The 14,027-nt window shown below is 37.5% G+C and overlaps 1 protein-coding gene across 6 annotated transcripts in view; it reads left to right on the top strand.

Annotated features, from left to right (window-relative positions):
• The window catches only part of pitpnm2 (phosphatidylinositol transfer protein, membrane-associated 2), an 87,653-nt gene that overhangs the window by 21,955 nt on the left and 51,671 nt on the right, over positions 1 to 14,027 (top strand). For all 6 annotated transcript variants that reach the window (XM_039675920.2, XM_039675918.2, XM_039675921.2 and 3 more), the window contains one exon: positions 102 to 295. In XM_039675920.2, the coding sequence (XP_039531854.1) occupies positions 218 to 295 (78 nt within the window). In that variant the 5' untranslated portion in view covers positions 102 to 217. The remainder of the gene's footprint in view (positions 1 to 101; positions 296 to 14,027) is intronic.

Here is a 14,027-nt window from a genome sequence, read left to right on the forward strand (position 1 = left end):
TCTCTGGAGAACCGTATTATGAAACATTTAAGTTGACAACGCAAACCCCTGTTCGTCCGTAGATGATTTTCAAGTCTGATTTGCCTGTGTTTTCTCCCCAGGTCTGAGAATGAGCTCGGCTCCTTCTCTCTGATGCATTTGAGCTAAGGGCCGTCCTGGTGGATTTGCCCCTGACCCAGCGGAGCGTTTCCAGCGCCAGCCCCGCTCCACGCCCATCATGCTGATCAAAGAGTACCGCATCCCCATGCCCATGAGCGTCGAGGAGTACCGCATCGCTCAACTCTACATGATTCAGGTTTGCTCATGGTTTTATCTTGCATTAAAGCAGTGGAAAATTCTGCTTCACAATGATGTTCATAATGACAACGTCTGACAAGCTCCAAAATGGATTAAAAAACTAGTTTGTACAACTTGTGTGCTACATTCCAAATTGTAATGCAATAACAAAATATGATGGATACATGCAAGTTATATGCAACATTTTAAATTATCTACCAAAAATATCCAACAGCAAGTATGGCAACTCGGATAAGGCTTGACTGTGAGACACACAAGAACCAACAACGTCTAATCTGTGCCGTATTTTGAGAGTACGGCTTAAATTGGTCTCTAGGGCTGGGTAAAAATATCGATTTCTCAATTTTAGTCGATTCTCACTTTTATCAACCATTATCGATTCTCAGATCCCAAAAATAGATTTCTTTTGAGTCTATGCTGTTTTCGATTGATAAATCAACAGAACTTTGTATCGTGTCTCCCATGCAATAAATCCCAATTAGCTTTGATACTTTTAAAGTGGCACAATAGATCGCTGTTGCAACCTCAGAGCGCACATGAACGGATCATTACTTCCTCTTTACTACAAGTTACAGCATGAAATATTCATGAATGAACATCAAGATACAGTACAACTTACCAAAATCCGTGTCATGTCTCATGTCATCAGAAACAGCTTATAAACAATGTCACGTAATATTACTTTTATCTCAGAAAAGCCATTCAGTGACCATAAACATGATTAGTTGGCCAGAAGAATAATTTTTGAGAGGAGTGTTTTGATAAATATTTGCGTGTATATTGCATATTCATTGTCATTACTAAACCTGTTCTTCAACATTTAATGTATGTTTGAATAAATCCATAAAAGTTTTGACAGCCACCATTTCAATTTATATTAGATTTCAAAAAACTAATTGGTTTCATTATGTCATTATAATTTTATTGTTAATAAAACTTACCAGCTGAAACTTGATATGGACTCTATGAATGGTTTATTACAACATTAGTTTTTGCCATGCATTTTATCTGATATATATCCAAAATATGAAATAGAATTGAAAGCTTGTGAATCAAAATGCAAAATGCAAAATGCACGCCTCGTACTTCTAAAATCATATCATATTGAATAGTGAAATATGTGTCAATATTCGATCCTAGTCTGTTCCTCAGAGGACTTACTCAGACTTATTTTGGGCCGTTCTGATTATTTTGGGCTTTTTTATTAGCTTATTTGAAGCTTGACAGACATGGTCACTGTGAAGCATCATGTGGAAAAGAGCTGTGTTGAATCTTCTTTTGTGTTCGACGGAAAAAATAACAGCCTGTGGGTTTGGAACGACACAAATGGCAGAATTTTTGGGTTTTCCTTTTAAGCACGTCACACACTTCTGTTGTTTCATTGAAGTGTGTAACATACAAAAAGATGTGACTCACAGCTGGCTTACTTGGTGTTTCCTTTTTGAAACACGCTGTACTCTCTGGGTCAAATGCAATGAAACTAACACACATGTTTGAATCATTCAGATATGATGCACACATGCAATTTTACAGAACAAATGTGGTGCTTCACGCCTCGTACCTCTAAGTCTATTTTGGAAGGCCACAACAGTATCACAGGCTCTATATATTTGACTAAATCTGGCCCGCGATCCCCTGAGAGAGGATGTCAGACAGGTTGTGGGTGCTGGCGAGGCAGGAAGCACCTTACGCACTGTGCTGATGCCGAAACCACCGTGGAAAAACGCTGATGCCAAGAATCAATACGCACCACTGCGATGTGCTAATGTAGATGTTGGGAGTGTTTCTAGAAGGGCTAATATTGTAACCTGTGGTCTGAACCATGGCATAGTTGCCTAGAATGCACTGGGCCAAGCAAAAAAAAACAACGATGGCGAACAAGTCGAAAGTAATGTTGAGTGTGTGCGTTTCAAACAAATATAGTTCAATGTAATAGGGCTGTATGACTAATCAAAGTAAAACTAATTATTAATTTGTTGGTTTCAGCAAAAGAGAAGCTTTAAGGTCTCCCTCTCAAATAAAAGCTTGTAATATTTGAAAAAAAAAAAACATGAAGTGAACCGTAATTATTAGTATTGTATGTTTACAGTATGCTATATTATTTTTCTTAAATAGACATTTTTTATTTTACAATCAAATATTACAATAGTAATATGGCTTTTGTTTAATATTTTAGTCATAATAACACTAAATAATGATTTTATTTTATAGTATTTCACAGTATTTTTAATTTATAGTCACATAGATCACTTGGATGCTAATAATATTTTATATAAACATCAATATGGTTTTCGGAAGCGACACTCTACTGAGCATGCCCTTATTCAACTTGTAAACTATATTTCTTCAGCTCTTGACAATAAAAAATATGCTCTTGGAGTCTTCCTGGACTTGAGTAAAGCATTTGATACGGTTAGTCATAATATCTTGATTGCTAAACTTAGTAGATATGGAGTGAAGGATGTTGCCTTGAGATGGTTTAGAAGCTACTTAGCTAATAGGGAGCAATATGTTAATCTGGAAGACTATGACTCTATGAAGTCTAAAATTAAGATTTGGGTCCCTCAAGGATCAATTCTAGGGCCTCTTTTATTTTTAATTTACATAAATGATATGCCTATGACTTGTACTAAACTGGTCCCAGTTCTATTCGCTGATGATACAAATCTTGTAGCTTCGCACCATGACTTCAATATACTAATAAAAATGGTTAACGAGGAACTATCATATATCATGGAATGGTTTCAATCGAACAAACTTACTCTCAATATAAAAAAATGCAACTTTATGATTTTTTGTAATACTCACAAACATTACCCTATTGAATTATCTAAGATCTACATTAATAATACACAAATCGAATTGGTTCAGCATACCAGATTTTTAGGAGTCATTATTGATAGTGGTCTTAATTGGTCTAATCATTTTAATTTTGTTTCTAAGAGGTCAGCTAAAATGTTGGGTATATTGAGGAGGGTTTGTCCTTTGGTTCATTCCTCAGCATTTTTAACCTTATATTATAGTTTTTTGTTTCCATTTATTAATTATTGCAACATTGTTTGGGCAGCTACATATCCTACCCACCTTAATAAATTATTAGTTATACAGAAAAAGTATCTTAGATTTATTTCCCATTCAAACAGATATGCACCTTCGGTCCCTCTTTTTAATAAATTTAAAGTTCTCCCTATTGATAAGGTAAATATTTATCAAACATGCTTACTTATGCATAAGTTTATTTATAGGAAACAAGATCTACCAGACTCTTTCCAGAATTTGTTTATTCCTATCTCACATGTTCATTCATTGCACACTAGACATAGCAATAATAACTTAGTCTTACCAATCGCACGTACCACAAGACACCAATTTAATATTTCTTTTAGAAGTCCTAAGCTTTGGAGTGAGTTAAGTCCATCGTTGCAATCAATGTCCTCTTATTCAGCTTTTACAAAGCATTTGAAGAGTTTACTATCGCTAGCTTGATGCCTTTTATGTTGTAGTTTTTATTTATTTTATTATTATTATATATATATATAATATAATATATTATATTTTCCTCGCTTTTCTTTTCTAAGCACATTTGTTTGTATTGAATTGCTTTCTATCATTTGTTGTTTATTTTTCATCTTTTGTTTTGTGTGTTCTGTTTTTTGTTGTTGTTCTTCTTTTTTTCTTCTGTGATGCCTAATCTGCATATCTCGTGAGTTAATAGGAATACGAGTGGAACTCTGTACAAGCCTAGTCTGGCTTCGTTCCCTCCTAGCATTGTTCTGTACTTGTACTAAACGTGCTAAACAAATAAACTAAACTAAACTATATAACCACAACATTTTTGGCTCTACAAACAAGCTCATCAAATCTGAAAAAGTGCAATTAGAGATTTCCCCCAAATTGTACAGTTCTACACTGCATTTAAAATAGGTGTTTTACCCAATGAATACATGTAAATGCTATGCAGTTTTTCTACCTGTCGTGGCAATAGTTAAAACATGAGTTAATTTGTGGTCTACAAAGTTGCTGATTTACATAACGCGTTCATCAGAGCTGTGTCTAGTGAAACGTCTGTGGAGGTTTGGGTGAAATATAGCGAACTAGCACGTCTCCAGCATGCTCCGATTGTTCTTCAATCTCAAAGTGAGGTTACGGCCGCAGATCTAACTGAGCTTCCACCCACATGTTCTGCTTTCTCTGAATGGTCTTATAAGGTTAATTAGCAGTCTGTCAATGCAGCTGCCGCTCAGTGTTGTTGTCAGTGAGGAATTAAGCAAACGGCCCCTATAGACAGCCAAGACGTTACTATCCAATTGCAGCAGGCATGCTAAATTTAAACACTTGTGCTGTTAAGTCAGTGGACATCAGAATCGAGCCTAAGCGATGTTGACTCTCATAAGACTTGAAGTCCTTAGGGAACGAGTGTCTAATTAGCAGATTTCTAAAAGTGTGAGTCATCGAAAGTGTGAAGTAGCGCCCATATGACTGATGGTTGAATCGTTTAGGTTTGGCATAGAGATTCGAAGTTTTAAGCCAATTAGCACGTTAAATCTGCATCTAAAGAGAACATTTGTGTCCTTCCTCGTTGAAGTTAGTTTCACTTGTTTATTTGGATCGTTTTAGGCGTTCTTTCCTATCCAAGTCCTGCTTTTTATTTAAGCTCCATCTGTTGACATGCCGTCGCAGAGTTCCCCTAATGAGTGTGTGGTGGGCACACACACGGTTCGGCATGCTCGTACACTGTCAGAGTGACCCCGCTGGTGTAGTATTAAACCGGTGTGTTTGTGTGCCCATGCTTCCGATTACAGCGAGAAAGCCTCATGTTACACGGCAGAACTCTGGTCAGAAACCGTGAACAGATGTTCAACGCTGGTGGAAATATAAACAAAACTAGTTTGGTGAGGTGAGGTGAGGTGGATTTTGGTGTGTGAGATGCACCAAATATGAGTTCTTCACTTCATAAGCCAGTGTGTGTCATCTAGGGCTGGGTGATATGATATGATCACAATAAAAAATTTCATGTCAATATCGATTATTATCACAATAATCTCAAAGTTTTATTTTTTTAAGTTTCAAGGCAGATTTTTGCTCCTAAGTTAAAGTTGTAGAAAGCAGACCGTTAACTGGTTTTAAAATACTCTTTATTTTCAGAACTGTCTTTAGACTATTTCAGTCATTTTTACTTAACAAAATAAATATCTTTATTCAGAAAAATGTATTTCTTATCTTAGTTTCTGCATGTCTAATGGTTGATATTGTTTTAAATCGTGAAACAGGTTCGTTTGGCCTGACTTCGTATCTTCAACACAGTTTGCAGTGCAGGCTGTAATATTAAAGGGTTAGTTCACCCAACAAATGAAAATTCTGTCAGTAATTATTCACCCAGCCCCGTATTACTTTTCTTCATCTTCGGAACACAAATTAAGATATTTTTGTTTAAATCTGAGAGCTGTCTCCCTCCTCCATAGGCTTCCATGTTATTGAAATTTGCCGGCTCAAGAAAGTTAGTAAAAACATTGTTAAAATAGTCAGAGTGACTACAGTGGCTCAACCTTAAGTTTATCAAGCGACAAGAATACTTTTTGTGCGCAACAAACAAACAAAAATAACGACTTTATTCAACTATTTATTTTTCTTCTGTGTGGGCCTCATAGTGAGTTCACATAGTGTAATCCCGCCTTCACACTGGCAGTTGAAATCAGCTCCGTAATACGCAATACGTCCCCAACGGACGTCGCACTACACAGTGAAAAGCGCCAGAAGCGGGTAGAACAAAAATGGCGGTGAGATTGGACAGGTTGATTCTGTCAGTTCTGTAGGATCTCTCTGATGAGGGTTATAGAGATATTAATAGGAAGGCTGCTGCACGAGGAAAGTTGCTCAGGACGTTGACATGTCAGGTCGGCTAAAAAATGTGTGGTATAATGTCAATAGTTCAATGTCTGCCTGCAATTGAATTGTATTAATAATGTTAGAAAATCATGAAAATAAAAAAATGACATGACAACTTCTCATTATACTAAAATCATTATTTATTTTATTAAAAGTTAAGAATTCAGGTTTGTTTATCAGTACCATAGCAATGTTCAGCTTCCGATGGAATTGTCGGATAGAACTGTCCGTAGATTTTCGCAAGAGTTCAATTTTTTGAACGCATCCAGATGACAACGGACACCATTTTCTTGGCACCGCACTCGGTTGGACCTGTTTCGAAAATATTTGCATGCGCTCTGCGAATCTCCATAGGAAATGAACGACTTCCGGTCGTTTCGGTAGGGCTAGGTACTGAGTTCGGTACTTTTTAGGTACCGACCGAATTGCCTCGGTACTACCGAGTATCGAAACATGTCTTGTTTTCCGGTACCAAATTTCAGTACCTAAATGGTTAATCTCTTGAAACAATAAGCATGCAGCATGATTGGGTGTGGCGGAAAACACTAGTTTACGCGGCTGCCCAGAGACGTAGCTCATCGCACATGAGACTATAGTGTGTGTGTGTGTGTGTGTAATTATCCCAACCCAGATAGATAGAAAATATGTGGAAATGTGCCAAAGTGTATCTATGTGCCAAACTCGATGCCAGAAGCACGCGATGCAATATTTTCGACAAGATAATTGCCGCCAAGAAGACCGGTAACACGGTATAACTTAAAACAGAAAACTTTAGCATTGGTGCTTTTTTACATGCTCAAAATATGAGTGTGAAAAAGTCAACGAACTGAAAAATAAAATAAAAATTTAGGTAATATTATATTGTTAAACCTGGTTACATAAAATTGGTATCGAAAAAAGTATTGTTCAGGAACCGGTATGGAACATTTTGTTACGATACCCAGCCCTACGTTTCGGTGCCGTATTGGAGCTGATTTCAACTGCCAGTGTGAAGACGGCGTAACAGTGCAGCGCTTCTGTATTGTATGTCAGAATGTAGGCTCAGTATTGGTTGACGCTGGTCATGAGCGTGATGCGTGTGACGTACAACCAGAAGCGCTGCATGGTTACACTACGTGAACTCACTCGAGGCCCACAGAGATGGAAATGAATGGTTGAATAAAATTTGTTTGCACAAAAAGTATTCTCATCGCTTAAAAAACTTGGAAAAGCCACTGTAGTCACTTGGACTTTAACGATGTCTTTTATAACTTTTCTGAGCCAGAAAGTTTCAATAACATGGAAGCCTATGGAGGAGTGAGACAGCTCTCAGATTTAATCAAAAATATCTTAATTTGTGTTCCGAAGATGAACGAAAGTCTTTGTGGTGCGTAATTACTGACAGAATTTTCACTTTTGGGTGAACGAACCCTTTAATATTACATTTTTTATCTCAGAAATGCACATTTGACAGTAGTAATAGTTTGAGTTAGGAGGATGCAGCTGTACATTTGTAACAAAACAGTAACGTTTTTTGGGGGGTTTAATGTTGTTGGTTTAACTTAAAATGTTAAGGCAACCAGGTTACTTATTTTTTTAAGTTAATTGAAATGGAAAAAATTGAGTTGATGCAATGAAGGAGATTCATTTAATCATCAGAAACTCAAAATATTATGTTATCTGAACTACATAAATTATCTAAGTTGATTTGACAAAAGAAAAAATGTTGTGATTACAAATCATGAAAATATTTTTTTACAGTGAGTAGCTTACATTTAGATCATGATAACCACAGGTAAAACCGCACAGATAGCACCTCATTACCAATGTGTAATGTAACTGTGGTTTCTATGGTATTTGTAGCCTAAATAAATTTAGTATTAAAAATGCTATAGCTTAATCAGAAAAAATACTGTAACTATATTCCATTACTCCTGCATGTCCACATTAATAGTTTACTAAAATTTTATATGAATATCCCACATTTCTGCCACAATACCATGTGTTACGACAGTAAATCCGTGTTAAATAATGGTGAATTGTAGATTGAAAAGCCTTCGGACTGCATCATTAGCACAGTGTTTCTCCTGTTTGTCAATGCTGTTTTATCTGGTTTTAAACTTGTTTAAATCACAGACACATTTGTGTTATTCACTGAATTCAAGCAGTTTTCACTGATCTCACAGCGATGTTTATTGGGCGCATGATCGAGATTCGAGACCGTTCAGTGAGTAAACGCATCTGCTCTCGTAAGCTCGCGCCACACGAGTGTCGTTACGCTTTTGCCGCATGAACATTGCATCAAGCATTTATCCAACTCTTGTTATCGTTTTATCAAGGGAACTTATATCGCAATAATTATCATTAGCGTTTTATCACCCAGTCCTAGTGTCATCCGAGTTGAGTCACACCAGTGTGTTATGGATTTAGATTGCAATCAAATTAAGCCACATCATGGATTTTGCAGAAATGTATGTAGATTAATGTTTCTGTTTATATATTTCTATAAATTGTTTTCACAAAAATATATGTAGAATAATGTTTATTTTATACATTATATATGTTTATATATTACTATATATTGGTGTATCTGTACATATAAATAAAATGTATTGGAAACTATTCTTTCTTGTTTCATTTAATAAAAAACTGTTGGAAAACATCTTTTGCCTCTTTTTAAAAATGTATTTTTGATCACAGTTTCGATTAGAGTCCAATTCTCACTATTTACTTAGACTTTTGCCTCAATAAACTTCTACGTACTGCTTATTAATAGATCGTAAGGTAGATGTTATGTTTATGCAATGGGTGGATTAAGGGACGTAGAATATGGTCAAGCAGAATAATACATTAATATGTGCTTGATAAGTACTAATAAACAGTGTCCTAGTAATATGCATGCTAATAAGTGAAAATTGTTACCATGTTTTTGGCAACAGTGGCTTGGTTTTGGTTGAAGTGTATAAAGTCACCCTCTCGAGCCCTTTCAATGCAAGCTCCTAATTATATTGAGATTGTCAAGAATATCGTCAGTATTGTTCTGTACACCAGCAGGAATTTGTCTTTCCAAAGCTTCCAGCATCACACTTCCCGCTGGATCTCTCGCTCTCCTGTTTTCTCTTTCTCTCCCCTCCGGCCAGACTCCCTCCTCTGCAGCGTCACAGCTGAGCTGCGGTTGCCATGGAGACCTGTGACATCAGCCGGAGCGTGGCGCTCACTGCAGTCATTTGTTTGCGGTGCGAGAGGGAGAGGTCATGATGATGCAGGCCTGTTGCCAGGGCAACTTCACTCCCGTGATTTCTGCTCTCCGCAGATGGGCAGCGAAGGTGCATCGCGACGAGGTTAAACCTCTCACATGACGTTGGCCGTCCGTGTCCATATAGGGCAGCATTTGGTTTTCGCTCGTCCACGGATATGCTAAATTAAGGGTTGAGTTGAGCGCGGCTTCGAAAAGAAATCTGAATGTTTTGAGGGCAAATCCCAGGTGGTAAATTTCAAGTGTAGAGCTGGAAATCTCTGTGGATGCTCCTTTTAGGGCCTAGTTATTTTTCATTTGACTTAAAGTCATCCATGTGAAATATGTAATTAGCTGGAGTGCACAGGAATCCTGCCAGGGAAAACTGAACTCCAGTTTTCTGCTTTCTATCAGTTACGGCAGTTGCAACACAGCTCTTGGTGCCAACCGTGCATTTTATCGTCTTCATTATGACCTCTCAGCAGTTATTGGCCTTTCTAATATATTCAGTTTGCATTATTTTTCTCATAAACTATGAGTGAACTGCTTTCTCAGCAAGTACCTTTTGCACCATTCGAGAAATAAATTGTTATTATTATTATTATATTTCAACCATTTGAGGAACTGATTCTATCAAACTAGGTAATTTAAAATTGATTATTAGAGCTTCTATCAACTGTCAGTGTCTAACCAGAAACATAATGTGATCGATGATGTTCAGAATTGAGCTGCATCTGAATATGAGAGTCTTAGGGCCCTATCTTGCACCCAGTGCAAATGACTTTGTACACTGACGCATGTATCATTCCTATTTTGCACCCGCGCAAAGCGGCTTTTCCCTCCACAGGTGCACGTCGGTAAACTAGGAAATGAACTTGCGCTCCCTGGGCGGGTTGGCGTAAAAAGGACGCGTGTTTCAGCGCAAACATTCCCTAGTGCTATTTTGCAGTTCCAGAAAACAATTGCGCCACTGACCAGAAAAAACCTGGTCTAAAAGGGATACTCCACTTTGTTTGGAAATAGGCTCATTTTGCAACTCCCTCAGAGTCAAACAGTTGGGTTTTACCATTTTCGAATCCATTCAGGCGATTTTCTGATATTTAGAAGAATATCAGTAACCAGACAGTTTCTGGTCTCATTGACTACCATATTAGGAAAAAATATATGAAGAGTTCAGATGCAAAAGCCTCTAAGTGCCATTTGAAATTTTCTTCTAGAATGATCATTTTTATCAAGCTTGTATATTTAAGTTCAGTGATTTCACTTAAATGGCAATGATATTTACCTATTAATTGTTATTTAAGTGAAATTACTGAACTTAAATATACAAGTTTGATAAAAATCATCATTAAAGAAGAAAATTTCAAATGGCATTTAGAGGCTTTTGCATCTGAACTCTTCATATATACTATGGTAGTCAATGAGACCAGAAACTGTCTGGTTACTGATATTCTTCTAACGTCACTTCTCTGTCTTTCATTGCTCTGACGAGAACGTAGTTCTCCTCGGCTGTGAACCGCTCCTTGCGCGGGCCTGTTAAATCCGCCATAATAACTATCTGCCATGCAAAATGCGCACCTGCTCTTAAAGGGTATGTTGGATGACGCTCTGATGGTTTATTTCACGTTACGACCAAACCACACCTATGAATAATAAAGCTACCTCAGACCAACCCCTTTTAAACTTATGCCGGGCGCAAGAGTCATTTATCCCGCCAGTGAAATAGCAACAGCGGCCACAAAGTTACTTGCGCTTCGTGCTGGATACTTGCGTTTCAGATCGTTAAAATAGGGCCCTGGGTGTGTTTCAGTACCAGAGTATTAGGGTGTATTCACACCGGGAAAGTCCGATAGTTCACTTGCTTTGGTCCGGACCAAATAAATTGTTTTTTTTTTTTTTTGGTACGGTTCGCTTTCACACTGCTCTTTTTGCAAGTGAACCAAAATTTGTAAACCAAACCACACGTTTGCTAAGGTCGTCCATTCATTGGACAAGGATTCTCAAGGGAAATCAGGAAGTGCAAAAAAGGCTCAGCATGGAGATATTTCCATATATTTTATACTGCAATATTTGTTCTTTTACTAATTTTGTGTTAATTCTGTACAAACGCAATATGAAGAAACTAATGAGTATCATATGATACAATGTCATCTACGAAGTTGTAATTCGGATTTTGAGAAGACGACGAGTGTAACGTTTGAGTGGCTCTATAAACGCGGGGAAATACGACAACTCTCGTCTCTCGTGCATCTTTTCATTCGACCACCTTCTGGTTTTTTTGGTTTTTTTTTATCTCTGGGCAACATCTCAACTTTGCGTTACAAGTGGCACTGCACAGAAGACGGAGAAGGTATAAAGTTTTCATTCATAGAGAGGGGCTATGTTCACTCATTCAAATAATGAGATTCTTATTGTGTACTAACAAGTGCTGTCAATGTTAACGCTTGCGATTAAGTTTGTCCAGTTTAACGTAAATTAACGCATCATCATCCTTGTATTGTAACTATCCTTACATTAATAATAATAATAATAATTCATTACATTTATATATAGAATTTTTCTCTGCACTCGCTTTAAGGGGGAAACTCGTCAACCACCACCAAAAGGTGGTGAACTGCAAATGCTTTATGAACTGCAAATGATTTTTTTTTTTGCATCTTTGCGCGATTAGACATTCACACACGACGCGCAGAAAGACGCGCAATATTCTCTTTCGACGCAGTGCTTTCTTGCAATTGGGTCGGTTCATGTTCACACTTTAAACGAACCGTACCAGAGTTCGTTTGGAACCGTACCGAGACCACCTCTTCAGCTGGGTCTCGGTTCGGTTGTTTGGTCCGCACCCGAGTTCGATTGCTGTATTCACACCTGCCCAAAAGGTCCGCACCAAGGGGGCAAACGAACTAGAGTTCGATTCAATCGAACCAAACAAGGCAGGTGTGAATACACCCTTAATGTAGTTTATTCAGCCTAGATTCACAAGTTTAAGCATCAAGGGATGTTAAGCTGTAAACTTTGTTGTGTTACTCATCTTGTACAGACATCACTGATTCGTCAAATGATGAATATCGTAATCGAATTGCACAAGTAAGATCATGGTCTCTTCTTGTGTGGGTTGGTTCACTATTGTGAGTTCATCTCATACATCTGATTGAGTGCAAACTCAACAAAAGTGAAGGAAACCGCAATGAGGTTAAAACCATTGCTCTAAAAACTGGTTCTCAACTCTGTCCTGTCTGTCACGAGTCTGTCCTGATTGGGTCGTGATTAGAGGGTAAAAAACAATGCTAAATTCAACTGTGCTTTTTGAACATAAGCAGTTCATTATTCTTTATTGATAAGTAGGGCTGCACATTCCTGTTGCGTGTGCTCAAACTGGCAACCCGTGTGAGCGCCGTCCTGTCTGAGGGGCAGGTGGCGAGAAAAACGACGATCTCCGATATTTTGAATTGGACTGCAATACCTATTTCGACCACTAGTTGTCATTCTTACATACTGCACCTTTAACATCTGAAAGTTCTGCAACAAGAGAAATTTCGTTATAAAATTTGGCACACAGATGGTAAACTGTCTGAACATTAACCACAGCAATTTTGGTCTATCTAACTCAATCCCTCTAGCGCCACCAACTGTCTAAATTTGCACTTACGTTTACTTTATGCTAATAACTTCCGAACCATAAGAGCTAGAAACAAAATTCATAATTTTTCAGTCATCATGTTCTGTCATGAAACTGTTTTCGCCACTCCTAGACAATTTGTCTGATATTTACCTAAATTGACTCAGATCATGCTGGCAAAAAGTTATTAAAAGCTTTTTGATAAACCCAGACATTCTCAAATAACATGAATTCGACAAAGAGGACACCAAATGAATACGAGGCTGTATCTCTGCAATGCTTCAGCATATTGAGATGAATCTTGGTACATGTCATCACAAGCATCACCTGAGGCTACAAGCAATGTCTGCGCAAACACAGTGCCAAGAGATTTTTGCTGAAATTCTGAACAGTTCGCCCCAAAAAATCTGGTCTCTCTTTTGATTCAGTGCAGAATTCCGAGTGGAATTATACCCAATTTTCCCGTACGGCCCATTTTGGCTGTCAGCCAGAGGTGTAAAGTCCAAGGGTCAGAAAGTAAAAGTCCTGCCATATGTTTATTCCACCCATGATCCCAGCCAGCTGATTTCACTTATTAGTCGTGGCTGAAAAAAAACTGTGTCAATTAGCAAATCCAGATGATTGTAACAAAATACTGAGGAGGACTTTTACTCTCTGAACCTGGACTTTACACCATTTAGAATTTTGAAGTAATATGCTGTAATGTACGTACGGTGTACGCATTAGCGTATCCTTACAAAACTCGATATTTGTCATCGGGACCATGTCAAAAGTTTCACAACAGCGACATTCTAGTAAAAATTGAAATTAAATTTCAAAACATAATAACTTTTTATTAATTTAGCCTATTTTAGTGAATATGATTTTGGTAGATTCCATGAGTAATACAGAGAACAATGATACCAATTATGCAATATTTGGTTGCACTTGCTATCCGCCATTTTTAATTTTTTGGAAAACCTACTTTTTCAAATTATTTTTATAATGTTCGTCTGATTTTCGCTAAATTTG

The sequence above is a fragment of the Pimephales promelas genome, chromosome 23 (assembly GCF_988280905.1).
Source record: "Pimephales promelas chromosome 23, fPimPro1.hap1.1, whole genome shotgun sequence".
NCBI lineage: Eukaryota > Metazoa > Chordata > Actinopteri > Cypriniformes > Leuciscidae > Pimephales > Pimephales promelas.